The sequence below is a fragment of the Diabrotica undecimpunctata genome, chromosome 5 (assembly GCF_040954645.1).
Source record: "Diabrotica undecimpunctata isolate CICGRU chromosome 5, icDiaUnde3, whole genome shotgun sequence".
In the NCBI taxonomy this organism is placed as follows: domain Eukaryota; kingdom Metazoa; phylum Arthropoda; class Insecta; order Coleoptera; family Chrysomelidae; genus Diabrotica; species Diabrotica undecimpunctata.
The window spans coordinates 69,688,704-69,710,060 of NC_092807.1; the positions used below are offsets into that span (position 1 = coordinate 69,688,704).

General features: G+C 33.2%; 1 protein-coding gene across 4 annotated transcripts in view; it reads left to right on the forward strand.

The window, feature by feature from the left end:
- Positions 1-3,606: 3,606 nt before the first annotated feature.
- The window catches only part of LOC140441378 (sodium/bile acid cotransporter 7-B-like), a 443,306-nt gene continuing 425,555 nt past the window's right edge, over positions 3,607-21,357 (forward strand). For 2 of the 4 annotated variants that reach the window (XM_072532084.1, XM_072532086.1), the window contains exons 1-3: positions 3,608-3,920; positions 3,979-4,146; positions 4,207-4,426. In XM_072532084.1, coding sequence (XP_072388185.1) covers positions 4,035-4,146; positions 4,207-4,426 — 332 coding nt within the window. In that variant the 5' untranslated portion in view covers positions 3,608-3,920; positions 3,979-4,034. Of the gene's footprint in view, positions 4,147-4,206; positions 4,427-21,357 lie in introns of all 4 variants that reach the window. The other 2 variants (XM_072532087.1, XM_072532085.1) reach the window with 2 other exon arrangements.

A 21,357-nucleotide genomic window follows, 5' to 3' on the forward strand; every position in this document is an offset into this window, starting at 1 on the left:
AGTTGCTTGTAGTAATTTATTTTCACGTTTTCTTCCTGAATAAATTAATTTTCAATTAAAATAATTGTCAGTTACTTTGGAACGGTTTGATGTGGCAACCCACCTCTAGCTTTTAAAACTGATATAGCGTTAATTACCTGGGCCGGTTTTGTTTTTAGTTTTTTGTGTTGAGAGTAAATAATCGGTAGGTTATAGTAATGTGTATATTTTTTATTTTACTAAATTTCATTATAACTCATCTAAAATACCATATTGAATTGTAAAACAGATTTTTCTTTATTCTAATCTATTTTGTTTTTATTTCAGTAAAACTGCTGGGAAATGAGTGACAGTGAAACAGAATACGCAAATCTACTACTATTTACCTATAATCTTATAACCTTTATGTTCACAGTATTTAATCTGCAGAAAATTTTAAATTTCAACGGATTTGCATACAAAAAGAGTACTTATATTATTTAGTATATGTATGAAAACAAAAATAAATATTTCGCCTGAATCCCTAGGAAAAGTAAAGGTTTTACGCTACTGAAAATATATTTTTTATTCAATTATAACCAAAGCAAAACATTAGAAAAAAAATTAGATAATTTTTTGACCATAATTTCAAAATTAATGTGTACGTTAAGCTATAATAATGGGTTCGAGGTGGTTCGGGCGGTCTTGACTACGTCACACTCCTGGGCCAGCTGTCAAATGTCATACGCAATATCATACCTTGTGCACCGAACAACCTTGTTCGGTGCCTTGTGTCCTTCCTTATACAGTGTAGGTAAAACTTTATGGTCGGTATGTATCTTACGTGAGATGGAGTGAGAAACACCTATTTAAAAAGAGAGAGGTATATTAGGTCAGCCCATTATATCCACAGACCACTAATAACGGTGATCTGTGATTATATCGTCGAAATAGCATTAGTGGAACTAACAAAAGAGGAGAAGTTCAACATTGCCAAACTTATTGGTTTTATTTGACCTGTTGTCTTTTTAGCATTTTAACAACATTCTAAGATAATCAAATTTGGGCGAATTTATTTAAATGGCAGCTTACTGCTTTTTATTTTAAATTTGCCACAATTTTTCTTTTCAATGAGTTTAATTTAACATTTTGATTTCCACTTCGGAAATCGTTTTATGTAAATAAAATTTATTAATGTTTCGTATTTGCAGTACGATTTCCGAATTGGAAATCTAAACATCAAAATAAGCTTATTTTAAAGTCACGTTGTGCCTTATTCGCAATAAAAATAATAAATTGAAATATCAAACCACAATAAAAAACCTTCATACGAAATTATTTGGCAACGTCTCATGTAGCGTAGTGAAAGCACCGAATCAAAGTAGAACACAGGTAACGAATGAGTAGAGGTGGGCATTCTTTTTTTTTCGAATCCTGAAAAAACTAATAAATATTTTTGAAAAATTTAAACGCAGAATGAAAGAATACATTATTACCGAGGGCCGAAAGTCTCTGAAAACTTCTATATTGTTGATTTTAATAAGTTACAGGGGCGAAAAAAGAGAAAATTTAGTGTGATTTTGAATTTTAAGTATCTCATTCAAAAAAACTTTTTGTTTATTTCGGCCCTCGGCAATAATGTCACCTTTCATTCTGCGTTTAAATTTTTCAAAAATATTTGTTAGGTTTCTCAGGATTCGAAAAAAATTAATACATTTAAAAAGCATTGGCCTGAAATTTTGCGCCTACGCTCTTAACGCAACTAAACCGATTTTCGTAAACAATAACTATGATTGTTTAATAGTAGTTTCAAGTAAGAGAGTCCCTACATAAACAAACATAATGGCTATTATCGTTTATGTGTATATTTATTGAAGTGAAAGAAACTAATCAAGGATATATTTATTATAACTTGAAAAATAAACTAAACAATACAAACAGTAAATCGTACTTACATTTACATTACACGTTATTATTAAATCGCAAATCGTCTAAATTGACATTTAAAAACGTAAGTTTTTCTACTTTACTTCTTGTTAACCGTGTTCTTCTTTTTTTTAAATTAAAACCAGATTTTGAACATGTGTTCACATTTACAATACTTTTTGCTAAACTCGATATTAGTAATTGTACTACGTCGGATACTATGGATGTAAGGGTTACCGTTTGCTAAAATTTTATTGCAAGATTCTTGAAGGCAGCGTACCATAACAATCACTGAACTACCCTTCAAGTATTTTTGGCCACTCATTGTACTTGTTATTTCTTAAGGCCGTAAAATTTGGGAAAATTTAAAACAAATAATCCAGTCTTCATTATTTAGATTTGGTCCAAGTCTAAGTCTGTATTAACTAATACAAAAGTGGAACGGATTGGCTCTTCTAACTCGGTCATTCTTTTTAACATGTAATAGGTGAATTTCTACCTGGTTTCCACGTCTTGGATTGGCCGTTTGGGAACTTTGTTATGTTGTAATTGATACTTTAAAAGCCTTTCAAAAGATAAGGTACTTTTTTTGAAATGTGTTTTTTTAAAAACTGAAATTTGAAATTAGTGAAATAATTTCACTAATTTCAAAAGCGATCTTTTCTGAATTATGGTTTCCAGAAAAATGGCAGCAGCCTAATAAAATCGTTTTAAATTCTAAATTTTCGGTTAAATATTGTCCTGTTAATGCGATGTAACTCAGTTACTCCATATGTCCAAAGGTCAGTAGTAATACAGATATTTTCTACTTCTTTAACAACTTGTGATCTAATAATTTGCTTAGTTTTGGTATAACATTCCTGAAGTAATGAGCCTGACGTAATGAACAAGTTTTTCTTGTTGGTGGTTTATATCCAGGAATCCACCCTGCAAACTTTTTAAAAGCTCGTTCTTCAACTATCGAAAACGGATGAAACGAGTCTTTGCATAGGTTTATTAAATCCATATCTATTTGTTTCTTTTGTTCTAAACTAATATTTTTATTAATGGAAGTATCCATCACCTTTTGACGCTTGGGTCGCGGTGGCAGTATGTCAGTACTTGTAGTAGAAGTAGTCGAAACGGACAGAAATGCGTCAGGAGAAGTTTCAATCATTGCAATATTCAGAAAGTGGACCATAAAAGCTGCATCTTCTACAAATGCGCATTTTTTGAAAATAAAATATTATTCTTATACTAGGTCAATAATTTTGACTAAGAAAAATAATTCATAATTGAATATTTACAATAAATAAATCCTTTGACGAACTATCAATAAAGATTTGAAATCGAAAATGCAGATCAATCGTAAATCGAAACTCATTCATTAATCAGAATACCTAGTTATAAAAAACAAAAGAAAGAGTTAAGAAGCTGGTTACTTCTATAAAAAAAGAAAAAGAAGATTGTACTAGTGAAAATCAACCAGTACAAGAAAAAGAAACTGATTAAGATGACTTAAGTCCATGGTGTATTTCTTTCAATATAATAGCCAATATGTTTTTTGTGTACTAGTTTATTTGAAACTACTGATAAACAATCAACTAGTTACAGTTTACGAAAAACGGTTCCGATAAAAATGTCAACGACCCACCTCTAGTTTCTTAGGATCGGAACCAGAGATCTCAGATCGGAACTAATCGAAACTAATCGTCTTACATTCTTTGGTCTTACTACTGGGCAATGGGCAGCTATGAGAAATATAGAGGGGAGACCAAGGGGAAATATGGTTGTTATCTTTGTCTGTTCGCTGAAAATATGATTTTATATCTGCGTTAGATATCCTGTTAAATTTTACCATACCGACCATAAAGTTTTACCTACACCCTACACTGTATGTGCTTATATCATCTTATATACTCTGTCCTCTGATAATCAATCGGAAAAAATCTTGCGATATATATTAATTAATTAAACATGGAAAACAAATATAAAGTGATAAAATACTAAGAGTGGAAAAGCTGGAAAACACACAACAAACGAGACAGAACATTTCAGTTATAGTTATATTCCAAAATTATAAAGGAATGGTCTTAAAATTTAGATTTTTTGTAGATCTGTTGCAGTCTGACAATAATGAAAAACAATATGTATTAAAATAATAAGAAATTATGAAATATACTATCACACCCTTGCGATTTCTACAAAAGAATTGGCTTTTAGTAGGTATTTTATGCTGTATTTTTGTAGCTGGTATTTACCCCAAATTGGGATCTAAACAAGGTAGATTTTATAAAGGTGCTATACCTATAAACAAAATATAACTATAACATATATTTTTAGGACCTTTAAGAACGGAGTACACTGTAAAATATGGTGCAATATTTATTATATTTTTAGTAAGTGGTATATCTTTGAAAACAGATAGCATTTTTAAAACATTCCAACAATACAAGTTACATTGTTTTATTCAATGTTTCACATTTATCTTTATACCCATTTTTGGAGTAATATTAATTCAGTTTTTATACATTTTTGGAGTTCATCCATGGGTATTAAAAGGGTAAGTTTTTTAACATCTATTGAGGTTTAACTGTTTAAAAATTTAGCTTATTCAATAAAATTTTTATTACACATGCTCAATTAAAAATTTGGGCATCTATCACATTTGGTTTCGATGAAGATAGCCTCAAATTAGCTATCAACTAAGTTTCACAGAAGGAAATATTGGCAGTGGCAGTATTGTCATTGCCATTGCCATGTCCTTATAATAAATATGTTATATGCTTCCAATACAAAGAGAGAAAGTTTTTAAACAGTACATTTTCATTATATTATTATATGGATTCTGCAATTTTATAATTTATATAAAACATGAATGAATAAATATTTGTTTCTTTTGATATAATTCCAGTTAATTATTAGAATTTTTTTTTGGCAATTGCCTTTTGATAGGTTAGCGTTAGCGGATAGATTTGGTAATAGAGTCAGAACCCTCAAAAAACCAGTTGCCAGACGTCTTTTTAACTTTAATATTTATACCTTAGACAAGGAAAAAGAGGAGACACATAATCATATGGAATTGACTGACGCCAGCACCAGAATTGACTAGCACCAGAAGGTTGCCAGGTCATATTTTATTTCTTCAGTAGATTGAGAATAATGGATATATATATATATATATATATATATATATATATATATATATATATATATATATATATATATATATATATATATATCAATAAATAAATTTTTTTCAAAATTTATAATTGAACACTGACATAATGATCATTTCTTGAACATGATTTCATCATTACATATTTTTTAGTATATTGATATAATGTTTCAGTAAATCAGTAAGTAAATTGAAGTTGAAATCAGTAGGTCTACTGAAAAATCCGTAGACCTGGTAACCCTGCTAGGAAGTAATGAGCAACAGACAGGCACCAAAACTTGGCGGTCACATCAAAACTGGCGTCACTTTTCGAAAGTTTATTGATAATAAATTCAAATGCTGAACAAAGATGATAATAAATAAATTTTACTGAATCTGTTTCTAAGCACAAACCATCCCTTTGCAAATAATGATGGTAATCAGTTCCAGCTGTCTCTCCTTTACTGTAAAAAACAAGGTGTTTGAAATGTTCACAATAGTTTTTACTTTTATGTATTCGATGAGTGACATATCCACAAATATATAACTGGGTTGGTTCATCCAATTTATAAACTTCTAAATAGTTAGATTTAAAAATTTGATGAAAATCACCAAGATTTTCTTCAGTAAATTCATTCTTTAAGTCACTAGAAAGTAAATTTTTGAAATGTTTAAATCTTACAAGTTTCCTTTTAAAATATTATGAGTACGAATTTTTTCCCTACTCTAATATTTAAGTATATCAAACATTGTAATTGCAACCGGACATATATCTATATTGCCAAATCATTTTTCTAAGTTACTGGTGTGAAATTTGCTTAACAATATATATTCTATATGAAAATGTGAAAAAGTATATTTAGTAATATCTATTACTGCTAGTGTTCTTCTCAAAGCTTTTTATGTATCAAAATTCTGTGCCAAATTTCAAGCCAATTTAACAAGTGTTTAAGAAACTGAATGTTTTCACTATCTGTGGAATAAATTGGATTACAGTAGTTATCTCTTTTCTGAATTCCTTTGAATTTATTTTTTACGTTTACAATATTCCACCAATATTTTATAATTTGCAGAAAAATAGAAGTATCTTCTGAAATCATTTTATTGAGTATATTATTTATTTATTTACGGGATGTCCCCATTTTACAAAATTTAACAAAAATAAAATATGCTAACCATAATACAAGTACATAGGTACTAAAACTAAGTATTAAATTATGATTAAATAATTATTGTTAAACAAATGATTAAATTAAGTAAATTAAATTAAATTTCCTGAAGATCTTAATAAAATGAAATGATCTTAATAAAATAAAATGATCTTAATAAAATGAAATGAAATGAATACTCCAAGTTAAATGTCACTCATCTTCGATTCCCAACATACTCAGTCAAACAGTGCTTAAATCTTACAGATTTTATATCCACCAAATCATGAGATTGGCTTAAGTCATTTCCCAGGATCTGAATCCTGTTAATAGGAGACAATTTGCCATAGTTAGTGTGATATTGTTTTATAGAAAATTCTAGAACTAAGAATTCTAGTGTTACATCTAAATTTGATAAGACTTAATAAATCAGAACAGTCAGTGGTATGGACAAGTAGTTTATAGAGAAAAATTAGATCACATTTAGTTCTGTAGTCTTCTAAGGAACTGATATTTAGCCTTGACCTTAGTTCTACCTAAGACATGTTCCTTAAGTTTAATCTATGAGCACAAATCCGGAGAAACTTATTTTGAATTTTTTCAAGGGTGTGAATATGGTTAAAATAGTATGGTGGCCATACTATAGAAGCATAAGACAGGATGCTACGGTCGAAAGTAAGATATAAATTTCTATATGTGGGTACTGAAAGATCTCGAGAGTTTCTTGTGATAAAACCTAGATTTCGGTAAACTTTATTTGACAAATTGTTGATGTGGGGGATAAATTACAAGGAACTGTCAAATAACACTCCCAAATCTTTTATTTCAGTCACTCTTGATAAAAGGCTTGTATTAATGTGATAGTCAAACACAACATTATTTTTAGATTTGCTAAAGGATATAACAAAACACTTATCTTTATTTGACTGGAGACCATTGGAAAGAGACCAATTATACAGGGAAGTAAGGTCTTCCTGGATCCTTAGACAATCAGATAAATTTGAAACTTTAAAATATAACTTAAGGTCATCAGCAAATAGCAAAAACTGACAAAACTTTATTACCTCAGAAATATCATTAATAAACAAATTAAAGAGAAGAGGATCCACATGTGAACCTTGTGGGACCCCTGAACTGATAAAGATAGGAATTGAAAGTGAACCCTTTATAAAAACAAACTGAATTCTTTCATCAAGATAACTACTTAACCATGAAAGAAACCACTCAGGAAAGCCAATACATCTTAATTTAAAGATGAGTAAAGAATGTGTCAAAGGCCTTCAAGAAATCAGTATAGATGGGATCCACTTGGTACAAATTCTCGAAAGCCCTGATAATGTAATCATGATACAAAACAAGATTTGTTGATGTAGATTTACCCTGCCTAAATCCATGTTGCTCATTAATCAAGAGATTCCTACAATGCCAAGTAAGATATTTGTTTAGAATTAGTTCAAAAAGTTCAGGGATGGCAGATAACATAACAACAGGCCTAAATTTTTTTATATTGTCTCTGTCATCCTTTTTAAATACAAGAGTTATATAACTATCATGCCACTTACTAGGGAAGGTGTTTAGTCTCAAAGATAAATTAAATAATACATGTAAAGGTTTGGATAGACTGTAGACACATCTTTTTAAGAAATATGTAGGAATATTATCAGGGCCATAACTCAGTTTATCCTTTAGACCATTTATAGACTCAAAGACTTCAGAAAGTCAAAATTGGATAAATGGAATGTCAACAGAATTTTTTACTTTAAAATTGAAGTTATTTAAATTAACTTTGTCTGAGCGATAGACACTAGAGAAATGGCTCGCAAACAAGTTTGCTATTTCCTCACTTGGCTTACGATTGCGCCTATTAATTGCGTTTATGACTAAATGTCGGTGTTTGGTTACCACCTTTAGTAGCCTGTTTTTGCCATCAGACATCTGCCCCACTCGTAATATCTTCACCATATCGTTCCGAGCAAGACCAATGTTGAAAATGGGAGTAAATGCGCTGTCATCAGCATTTATTCTTTCTTGAATATTATTACTTGTTGATTCAGGGATGCCATGAAATACTAATTGTTGAGTCATGAAACAAATTTTCAACTAATTTTATATTTTGGCTTTCAAGATTATTGTGAGATACAGTCTTAAAATTTAATTTAAAAGCTCACTTAGTTATTTTATTCATTTCCAATTTAAAAAAGTTTCTGTTTTCTAAAAATGAAGCTATGCGCGTAATAAATGTCTGAGATCTGGATATACAAATGTTTTAAAAATATCTTTTAGATTTAACAAGTTATTACATATATTTTTAAAAATGTGAACCACATCATAGAATAAAAATATTTTTTCATTTGGGAAGGTAGAATTTGAACTTGTAATGAAGATATCTGTAAACTGACAACATATTTTAATTGACTTTATTATTATCAGTTACAACACATAAAACTTTCAGATAAAATTTTTAACTAATTTAATTGTTTCATATACAATATTGACCAGTTCTAAACATTTAAGGTTATTTGCAGGAATTAATTTTACCACTTTTCCGAGAACAGGAGATACCACTAATGTTTGGACTATGCCCTAATTCAGTAGGATTATTAACTGCATAACCAGTTATAGTTTTTTTGTATATTGAACTGTCTTTATAAATTTAATTTATTGACTTTATTTACTATAAAATGTTCTACACTTTACAACACTTAATGAGTTTATTTACATACATGTATTTATTTAATCTACATAGAAAACACTTAAATATTAATTTATTTACACTTATATAATTTATTTAAAACATTCACACCGGTTACAATTTAAATAGCCACGCGAACAATTTATTAATCGACACTTGTTTTCGACTGTCCTTTTAAATCTCAAATCGACACTTGTTTTCGACTGTCCTTTTAAATCTCAAATCGACTGTTTTATATCTGATTGTTTATCTAGAAACTTCCGTCGGCTTCTTTAACCTTCTGTCGGGACGGAACGGTATTATTCGATCCTCAACTCGAAAATTCCAATTCACATTTTTTATCGTAACAATATGTAAGTTTTAAATAAATTTTATATACAAAAAGAGCAACTACTTTTTCTATCTCAGACAAAATCGAACAAATGTGTGTTAGGTAATGCTCATTATTTGTACTATTATCTGGAGGCACATTTAAACTACTGTTTAGCTGCTTCAAATGTCTTTTTGCGGGTAGACAAAAGTATCTTGAATCAACCTCATAAGTACCATTTTTGCCAATTAGTTCTATTGAAGTTTGAATATGTTCATATGATTTTTTTATAGTGTACATTAATTTATAAACAATTGATGAATTTTCAATAAAAGGTAACCTATATCATGTTAACAAATTTTTAAGTTGGGACCATCTTGATAATTTACCATTAGGTAAAATCCACTTTTAAGTCATTGTTACTTAATGCATTTTTCCCTATATATAGTGTAACACTTTTAAGTCTCTTAATACTGCCACACTTTTTAGCACTTTCACTTCTGAATCTTCGTTTTTAGGGGTATCAATATTTAAAGTAAAAAAGTATACACCTGTAGGTCCTTCTCGGTAGTTCCACTTACTTAAGGACAATTTAATTTGGAAATTGTCTTTAACCAAATCGAAACACTCGTATCATATCACTCTGTTCAAACTCACTAACTTCCTCATGTCTTTTAATAATAGCCTTATGCCTTATTTTGGATCTGTTCTCTCAAGAGTTTGTGGAGTTATTAGATATTTCAAGTGATGTGGAAATACACGAAGAACTACAGTAGGTTTTAACTTAGGTACTTTAGTTTCTCTACATATTTGTTACCTTCCTTATCTACCCATTCTGTAACTCTCTCGATGTCATCAGAATAAAAATGTTTCACACATACCACAGATGATTTTCCTATAACAAAATTTTTCCTGTGGATAGCTCCTAACCAAAGTTCATGCAGTTTTGGATCCTGTGGAAATGAAAAAGTGCTCTCTAGTTGTTCATTTTTTTAAGAGTTCTATCGTAATTGCTCTTGCACTCCGGCACACAGCAATGGCGTGGCATCTACAAAAAAAAATTATAAGCACACAGCAGGTAAAGTACCAAACTTAACGAAATATATTGTTACGAACATGCATTCGGTGTGGCCGATGTAATGGTTGCCTCTCGAAAGCGCCGAGAAATTTCCAGCGATGTATGGAGCGCGGGAGGGATCGACACGTCAAATAGGCGAATTAGAGGTGGGATATTCGGGAACATTGTAGTACGTAATAACTTTTGTATATATATATATATATATATATATATATATATATATATATATATATATATATATATATATATATATATATATAAAAGTAACGATGATTGAGGAGTTGGAGTTGATAAGATATTACCGAACTGTAAACTTATAAATAAATATATTTATATAAATTCGAACCGCTAGTTTTATTTAATCTCGCTACAGTTGGTGTTACGGTGTGAGATTTAGAAATAAATTCAGCAGTGATTGCTAAATAAAAAAAAAAGACTTTTGAACTTGAACTTTTGAAAAGTATTGTTCCTCGGGAACAGCCGGGTAGTTCAGTAGTGATCTTTGTAAAAAAAAAACATTTAAAAAATACGTGTGTGCCTGACCAAAGATGCTGCTAGTACAACTTTCAGTAAAACAGTTGCGTGAGCAACTAGAAGAACGCGATGAAGACTGCAGTTGGTCCAAGAACTTCCTCCAAGAACGACTGAAAAATGTTCTTAACAAGAATGGAGATGACCCAGAGACATCCATTTTCAATCAGCAGCACTAGCAGTTTTAATAATGATTGAAGAAACTTCTAAAAAAAAAATGATAATAAATTTAAAAACGTCTCGCAAATGATTAAAGAATCGTTTAGAAAAAATGATGATAAATTAGAGAACGTTTCCAAAAGATTCGATGAAACATTCGAAAATGTATCTAGAAGATTCGACGAGACTTCACAAATTATTAAAGAAGTAGCTAGACAAAACGACGAGAAACTCGAAAAGGTTTCTAGAAGATTCGACGAAGTATGTACTCAGAACAATGAGAAATTTGAAGAAGTCTCTAAAACATTCGATCAGCTACAGAAAAATGTAAACAACGTAGAAGAGAAGATCAACCAATTAGAGACCATGATAACTAATACGAAAGTGCTACCACCAGTTAATGCAGTAGTTCTAGATCCGGTAGTGAAAGAAGAATCACCTAGAGACGAAACGACACATCATTTGCGATTCAAATTGCCACCATTTGATGGAAAGTCTTCTTGGCCATATACCTTAGACAATTTGAAGCTATTGCGACAGAGAATCATTGGACAGAACAAGAAAAAGCTGTTTCCTTGACTGCTGCTTTACGAGGTGATGCTGTGGATATCCTAAGATCGATTCCTAAGGGTCAAGAAAAATGTTACCAAACCTTGTTCACTCGACTAGACAAACTTTACGGAGATGCCTATCTACAACAAGTCTGCAAGGCGCAACTAAGAAGTAGAATTCAACGAGCAAGTGAAAATAATTTGCAAGAGTTTGAAGCAGATGTTGCTCGTATAGTCCGGTTAGCTTATCCAGAGGCACCAGACAACAGTTTGGAAGAAATTGCTGTAGATATCTTCGTCAATGGTAAAAGACAATGAATTACAGACAGTTTTACGATTAGCAAGACCGAAAGTTTTAGATGAAGTGCTCGCCATTGCCTTGGAGCACGAAACAGCTAGTCAAGTTTCACGGAGCTATCGAGTACGAACCTCGGTAGAGAGAAACGAACGAAACGATAAACGTCTGGAGGAAATCGTACGGAAAGTAGTTCGTAACATGATGCCGAAGAGACGCGAAACCAGATGTTGGAATGATGGCGACGTAGGTCACATTCGTCGTAAATTGCAAGAAAATAATACAACAGTTAGAAAGCTAGAACAGTCATTCAAATGCAGAGGCTCGGTCAAGACGGCGATGCAGTGCAAATTGTAATCACTGTCTTAAATTAAAAGAACGACTTTGCCCCCGTGAGACGAACCACCGTCATTAATGATCAATGGCAGCCTCAATAGCTACAAGACGCTCAAGCAGATGATCCATGTATAAAAAGAGTATTGGATTTAATGCGTCGAAGTGAATGACCGTCTTGGCAAGACATTAGTGCTTGTAGTCCCGAAGTCAAGTGTTACTGGAGCCAATGGAATTGCCTAGTTCCAAAAAATGATCTTCTGTATAGAACCTTTGAGAACGATGATGGTACAGAATCTAAGCTTCAGTTGATTGTACCTAAAAGTAAAGTGTCAGAGGTATTGCGTCAGTTGCATGACAGTGCATCAGGTGGACACTTTGATATTACGAAGACTGCAAAAGGTTCGAGAACGGTTCTATTGGGTGAACTGTAAAGATGATGTAAGAAGATAGTGCCGGAAATGTGAACTGTGTGCAACCAAAAATGGTCCAGTTAGTAAAAAGAGGGCACCCATGAAACAATACAATGTTGGTAGTCCTATGGAAAGAGCAGCAATCGACATTACAGGTCCACTTCCAGAGACGAATGATGGAAATAAATATATCCTGGTAGCTATGGATTATTTTACGAAATGGACTGAGGCTTATGCGATACCAAATCAAGAAGCTGCTACCGTTGCAGAGGTACTTGTTAAAGAATTCTTTAGCCGATTTGGTGTTCCCTTGGAGATCCACTCCGAACAAGGGCGAAACTTCGAGTCAACACTTTTCCAAAACTTTTGTAAATTGATTGGTGTCAATAAGACCAGAACGACACACCTGCATCCTCAATCAGATGGAATGGTCGAGAGGATGAACCGAACGATGGGTTAACACCTGTCCAAAGTTGTATCAGAACATCAAAGAGATTGGGACCAGCACATTCATTTATTCCTAATGGCCTACCGTTCGGCTGTGAATGAAACTACAGGCCAGACTCCAACCTGCCTGATGTTAGGTCGTGAAGTTCGTTTGCCCTGCGACCTAGAGTTTGGCTGCAGACCTTCCGAAGAACATGTTTCAAGCGAAGATTATGTCGACCGCCTGAAGTTAAGAATGAATAACATTCATTAACTTGCCCGACAACACATCCAGTAAGCCAGTGACAGAATGAAAGATCAATATGATTCTCGATGCAAGAATGAAAGCTATGAAGTAGGTGATCTTGTTTGTCTTTATAATCCACAACGTCGACGAGGCTTGTCTCCTAAATTCTAAAGACAATGGGAAAGTCAGTATGAAATTAAAAAGAGAATAAATGACGAAATATACCAAATTAAGAAGTTGCCGAAAGGTCTTGCACCTTATGCTGGCTCAAATGAAACAGAAGAAGCACGAACCCTTCAACATGAGATCAAAGATGACCGGCGACAAAGCTTTAATGAATTTATGTCAAATTACGCAGAGAGAAAGAGTGCTAGATTCGGCGTGACCACAGCAGTTCAGCAAGTTCGGTCGTTTGGACGAGTTAAAAAACCAGCAGCCTAAAGTTGGAAGAGTACTGAGATTAGAAGATGGTTCTCGATCTTTGCTATATATGGTAACCAGGAAGTCATATACAGACAGGGCAAGCCACGAGGATATATGGCGTGCTCTAACTAACTTGAAGAAAATCGTGTGCAATTATGACATCAAGAATTTGGCCTTACCCAAGATAGGCCATGCACTAGAAAATCTGGATTGGAAGATTGTCAGAAGCATGCTTGAAGTGATCTTCCGAGAAATTGGCGTACAAATTACTGTGTGTTGCATTAACTCGATGAGATCGTATCCTTCAAATTCAGTAGACTGTTATTTCTTTCTGAGGGGTTCATGCAGAGCTGGAGAGTCCTGTAGATTCCTTCATCCTGGGTGTACATAGTTGCTTATCGGGACTCTCAGATCTAAGAGGGGAGCAGTGTTACGAACATGCATTCGGCGCGGCCGATGTAACGGTTACATCTCGAAACGATGATTGAGGAGTTGGAGTTGATAAGATATTATCGAACTGTAAACGTATAAATAAATATATTTATATTAATTCGAACCGCTCGTTTTATTTAATCTCGCTACAATATATATTATATTGAACTAGAATCATTTTTGATAACATAACTTTATGTTCTTTATAATTTGTAGCACAAAATATTGTAAAATGTTTTAGTTTCTCTTTGAATACTATTGAGTATGTCACTATCAAATGACAGACTAACTCTATACTACAACGATAATTTTCAATTTAAAGTGACTCATCTACAAATTTAACCCTTTCACCACTGAATCTAGTTTTACATGTAAGAGACAGAAACTATTCAGTTGTATAATCAGAATAGTTAATTTAAACAAATTATGTATATAATTAGTCGTAAAATTCACATTTGTTCGTTATAAGGAGGTGGGAACTTTTGGCCCCAACAGTAGTTTTGACTGGTATTTTAAGGTCCCATCAGTAATAAAAAGAGCAATTACAAAAACAATTTTTATTAAGAAATAAAGTATAATTGAAACCCACTTATGAGTGGAATGTTAAAAAGCACTTTTTGCATAATGGGATATTGCATCCAACACATAAAGTTTTTGTACGGCTTTCCTTCTTCTTTTGACAATAACTGAAACATCTTTTACTGCTAGTTTGTTTTGGAAGGTGATCTCCAATATTTCTCATAATTTTTTGCATTTTTGTGTGCCTATCTGGACGACCAGAGACTCTTCTTTTCATTTTGGCTTTGGATCTCCCAAAACTTATCAACTGCTCAGCTACAGGTACTAAATAATGAAGAAGAGGAACTTTCTTCCTTTTATTCTGAATTTTCGAAAATATCCATAAATTGATTACAGATGCCATTAACAATTTGTAAAAAACTTTACGCCACCATTTAGTAGATTTTCTGTCTAAATCATAGGGGGCAATCTTTTGATCAGCCAAATCAACCCCTCTCATATATTTATTGTAAAATACTATAGTTTCAGGGCATTAGTGCATTTTCGCCTGTTTTTAGTTTTCTTTCAATCTGTGATAAAGATGGCGAGTGGCAGTTTGATAAAAGTAAAACTTCTTTAGTGCCAATTAAAGGTTAAAGTAAGTTTATTGACCTTTCAATTTCCACTTTGAAATTGAAACGTCAATAAACTTACTTTAACCTTTAATTGTGGTTTATTCCCATTTAAATAGTAATTCCTTTAAAATGCCACAAGAAAATAGCTTCAGTGTCCTGCCACCTCTAGATAGCTTCTTATCAATAAATTGTGGCGTATTCGCATGGAAACTCAAGATTATTCATGTAATCAGCAGTGGTAAAAAAACGGCTAATACATAAACATACGTCTTTTGATTGAAGTGTTTGACATAGTATCGCTACCATCCACTCTCCAGAGTCCCCTCTAGTGCTGTGAGTTCCTTACCGGAATAGATGTTAAAGTCGTATATGTAACCAGTCTTGGAATCGCATTGTTGCCATAATTTGATACCTCTCTTGATTGGTTTGTTAGGTATGTATTGTTTAAGAGATGATAGGTCCCATTGTGACCCCTTGAATTTTACCATTGTCTTATCAATGGATTGGTAAAAAGATTCAGATTGTGAACCGACCTTTTGAAATCGTGAACAGTTTACGACGTCTTCTAAATAGTATGTTTTAGAACATTTTTGAGGTTTTGTTGGGACAGTATAATACATTTTTGAAAGTAGGAAAGTACATCGATCTCTACAGATAGTATTTTTTATTATACTATTTTCCAAGTTTGGCTATTATTAGCCTTTCTAACATACTTTCTGCTAAACCGTGATATGAAATTGGATTCGAAGCGTTTATTGTTATTACATTACATACATTACATTACATTATTAGGAAATTACCTTTAAGAGTTTCTACTTGTGTAACTATTGCATTTAAATCTATATAATGAATAAATGTGTGTTTAGTATAAATTAATCTACATGTACCTAATTTAATGGGGAGTAAGGGATTCTCGGGTGGCATTATCTAAATATCAATGTCACTTTCAGTACTCGTTTGGTGAATCAGATATATTTGTATCAGGATTATCCATATCTTCATTTTATTGAACCTGCAAAATATTTTCATAATTAGACCTTGGTTTCCGAGTTGTGCTTTTATGATATAAACCTGTATCAGTTTCCAGGAACAAACCGCGGTCTTTTAAAACAATTGTTTCTTTAAACTTAGGTATTGCTTTATTGCGACTTTTTGTTTGAATGTAGGCTTTATTATTAGTAGAATAATCTTCAGGGTCTGACCTATTAGTATTGCGTTTTTCAATTTTCTGCGCTTTTATTTTTGCATTTTTTTCATGAATTTTATTGTTATATAGTTCATTGCAAGTTTCTTTATGGTTTTGAATATAATGTTCTAAAATTAAATGGTAGTTATTGTCAAATGGGGGTGTAGAGTTGTGTTATAGAGGTAGCACCTTTTATCGGAACGACCACATCGAGCGTCATAGACGGGAGATGGTTCTTGATAACTGGTCCTCATAAGACAGCTAACTCTCACTTATGGCTCCACGTGCCACACCCCGGGCAACTGCATTGGTCTGCAGGCTAAACTAAGTGAGGGTAGCCAGATATGGCGAAAATTTTACCGAGCGATTGCCGGTATAAGCGATCTCCCACTTGCTGACCAACGGCTTCGGGCGGATGAGTTGGTAAGTGGTAGGGATCAAACTAGCACGCAGCGTCTGACCCAGAGTGGGCGGCTGCAAATAGCGTCTGTGTCCAGAGGATCGGCTAAAATACAAACCAGAGAAGGCAACGGGAAACCACTCTGGTATATATTTCCCAAGAAAACTACAATGAAAGCACAAACAGAAATGGCCCCTAGTCCCCGGCAGATCTTAGATGATCAAGGGGTGCGAAGAATCCCCGGGAGGAATAGCCTAAATATTTTAAATACAAACTTTAAGATTGCAACATGGAACGTTAGAAGTCTGTTCGAATCAGGAAAACTAGCAAATGCATGCCACGAAATGAAACGTTTAGGGTTGCAGATATTGGGTTTGAGTGAAGTTAGATGGCCAGGTTCAGGTAAAGTTAAAACCATGAACAAAACTTTCTATTACTCGGGTAATAATGATCCGGTTCATCGTAACGGGGTTGGAATAATTTTAGAAGACAAATATAACAATGCCGTCACAAACTTTGTGCCATTTTCGGACCGATGTCTTCTTATTCAACTATCCGGAAAGCCAGTAAATATTAACATCATTCAAACTTATGCCCCTACGGCCGATAAACCCATAGAAGAGCTAGAAGCGTGGTATGCTGACGTAGAAAAACTTATAAAGATGACCAAAAAACGAGACCTAACATTTATCTTAGGTGACTTCAATGCTAAGTTAGGTAGAGGAAAAGTTTCTGGATTGATTGGAGACTTCGGACTTGGAACAAGGAACGACAGGGGAGAGAGAATGACAGAATTCTGCCAACAACACAACATGGTAGCGACAAATACATGGTTTAAATTACACCCTCGCAGATTGTACACTTGGACTTCACCACAACACAATGAAAACAGAGTAATCCGTAACCAAATAGATTACATATTGGTCAACAAAAGATATCACAATGCAATCATCAGTGCAAAAACATATCCTGGAACTGACATCAATTCCGATCATAATCCTGTTGTTGCAAAAGTTCGCGCAAGATGGAAACTAATAAAGAAACAAAAACCTCAACACCAACTATTAGACATCCAATTATTGAAAATCGACACCATATATCAGACAGTAAATAAAGAATTAAACAAAAATTTAGGAAATATCGACCACAATAGAATTAGCGAGTACGATGACATAAACGTTCTGTGGAAAACTATTAAAGAACAAATGAACAATGTAACGGAAAAACATCTAAAAGTAACACCTAGAAATAACAAACAGGAATGGATGACAGAAGAGATTTTACAATTAATGAACAAACGAAGAGAATCCAAAGGAAAAAAATGACAAGGACGGAGAATACAAAAGACTAAATAGAATAATTCGAAAAAAAATAACCGAAGCAAAAGAGAAATGGCTGGAAACAAAATGCGTGGAAATAGAAGAACTACAACAAAGGCACGATTTTTTTAATTTACATAAAAAGGTAAAAGAGTTTACATCGACTACCAAGAGAACGACTTTTCACACCATGCTGAACACGGATGGCAAACTGCTAGAATTAACGGAAGACAAACTGAAAGAATGGGAAAACTATATTAAAATTCTTTTTCACGACATACGAGAAGAACCAAGATTGGAAAATAACAACGAAGGGCCAACAATTCTGAAATCTGAAATCATAAATGCAATTAATCATCTTAAAACAAATAAAAACCCAGGTCCAGACGGAATATACCCAGAAACGTTAAAATTAATCAGCGAAGAAAATATCGAAATATTTGTCCTTTTATTCAATCGCATTTATGATACAGGTAAAATACCCCAAGATTGGCTGGAGTCAATATTCATCCCACTACCAAAAAAGCCAAACCCACAACACTGCAATGAGTTCCGTCTGATAAGCCTTATGAGTCATGCAGTAAAAGTCCTACTAAAAATCGTACATAATCGTATCTATAGAAAGTGCGAAACAATCATCGGAGACGATCAGTTTGGATTCAGAGCCGGCATGGGAACGAGAGAAGCCCTGTTCAGTTTACTAGTTCTCGCCCAAAAATGCTACGACCAACAGAAAGATATATTTATATGCTTTATAGACTTCGAAAAAGCATTTGATAGAGTAAGACACGACCTACTATTAGAACGTTTGCAAGAAGTCGGTTTAGATGGAAAAGACATCAATATCTTAAAAAACTTGTACTGGAACCAAAACGCCAGAGTTAGGATCGAAGGTTCCACATCCGCAGAAGTAGAAATTAGGAGGGGAGTTAGACAAGGATGTGTTCTGTCGCCTCTGCTGTTTAATCTTTACTCCGAGTTTCTATTTAAAGAAGCATTGGAGGATTCCAAGGATGGAGTCAAGGTGAATGGCGTAAATATCAACAGTATCAGATACGCCGATGATACAGTGTTAATTGCGGATTCCGACGTAGGTCTACAACGACTCATCGACAAGACCAACTCGACCTGTGAGCAATTTGGTATGAAAATAAACATTAAAAAACCAAAGTGATGTCAATCCGAAAAAATCAAAACGTACCTCAACCTTGCACAATAAATGGGCACATTTTAGAACAGGTCAATAGATTTAAGTACCTGGGATGTTGGATCGATAGCAGCCTAAATCCTGATCTAGAAATAAGATCGAGAATAGAACAGGCCAGAAAATCTTTCGAAAAAATAAAAAAACTGCTTTGTGATTCTCGAATAAAACTCGAAATTCGACTACGTTTATCAAAATGCTACGTCTGGTCGACTCTTCTATATGCAGTTGAAACGTGGACCCTAAAAACATCAACCGTAAATAAATTGGAGGCCTTTGAAATGTGGATCTACCGGAGAATGCTCAAAATTTCATGGACATCGCATACCTCAAACGAAGAAGTGCTGCATAGAATAGGCAAGAAAAGAGAACTTTTTAACACAGTGAAAGTTAGAAAAACATCATACCTAGGCCACATACTGAGAAATAATAAGTACCAATATGCCCAACTTATAGTGAAAGGAAAAATCGAGGGAAAGAGAGGCCTAGGAAGGAAAAGACTATCGTGGCTCAGAAACATCCGACAATGGACAGGGCTAAATTTTGAACAGCTAATAAGAACAGCTGAAGATAGAGAAGATTTTAAAATTGTAGTAGCCAACCTCCATTGAGGAGAGGGCACTTTAAGAAGAAGAAGAAATTGTCAAATGGATCTGGATTATTAATGCGGCCTTTAATAATTTCGAATGGTGTGAATTTTTTAACAGAGTGAATTGAGTTATTATAGGATAAAATGCAATATGTATTTCATTAGTTGTTCAACTGATAAATCTTTATTTGTTTCTCTGAGGCACCTAAAATGTTCTATTAAGGAAGAATAAAATGTTCTACTGGAGAATTTGAATTGCCATTTTTTGGAGTGGTAAAATGTAACTCTATTTTATGTAATTTACAAAAATCTTCGAGGTCTTGATTTTTGAACTTAGTGCCGGAAACAGTTGTTATTTTAAACGGTAATCCATGATGGGCAATGTAATTTAATAAGCCGTTAATCAGAGAGATTCCGCTAACGCTAGGAATTTGGTAGGCTTGTCCATAGCGTGAAAATGCATCGATTATTGTGGGAAATGGTGTATTCGATATTCGAAATACATCCATATGAATAAGATCAAATGGCTTAGTAGCAGTTGGTGTAAGGTTAAATTTGATAATTGGTGGATCCCTATCATATTTATTTTTTTAGACATGTTTGAGAGTTGTTCACGTATTGTTCTATATCTTTAGACATATTAGGTCAGTAATATCTTGAACTTAATGACATCTTTAATTCATTTATACCACGATGTCTCTTTTTATAAATGTGATAATAATTCAGTTTTTCTCTTTGTTCGTCGCTAGTCAGGACGTCGTCCAAAATCTTTGTACAGTATACAAATTTAACGGCGGAGTTTTTAAAGTAATTTTGGAGTGAAACAACAAATGTTTCAGGTCTAAGTGGTGGTCTAAAATATAAACCGCACAGTTTCTTCGGGTCTATATAGTTTTTAACGAAATCTACAATTCCTTGTCTCAGATATCTTTGAGGCAGAACTACAAACAGTATCAAATTTTCAAATATCTTTTCTTTCTTTGTCCTTATTTCGTTTATTTCTCCGGTAGTTAGTAAAATTTGGTTTTTGTGCAAGTTCAGTGCTCGATCTGTTATAAGTACATTAAGGACAGGATCTTCGGCTGGCGTATGTACTGTATCTCCATCATATTCATTTTCTTCTTGATTCATGTCTGCAGGTGCGATTTGAATGTCTGATATAATATTTATCTTTTCATTATTTGGTAATGAAAGTTTGCTCATGTTCTAACTCTAGTAAAAAAAATCATTGGGATTAAATATTTAATCAATTATCTCTTGATTTGGAATGTTTGATTGGTTTTCAATTTCTCTTTGAATTATATCGTCTAGATCGTCAATATTTACACATAAAGATTCTGATTCTAAAGCATTTAGTTCATTATCTGTGTTTATTCGTGAAAGACAATCATCTACTTTGTTAAGAGTTCTTTTGTGATACTTAACTTTATAGTCGAATTCTTCGAGTTGTAATCGTTATCTCACTAGT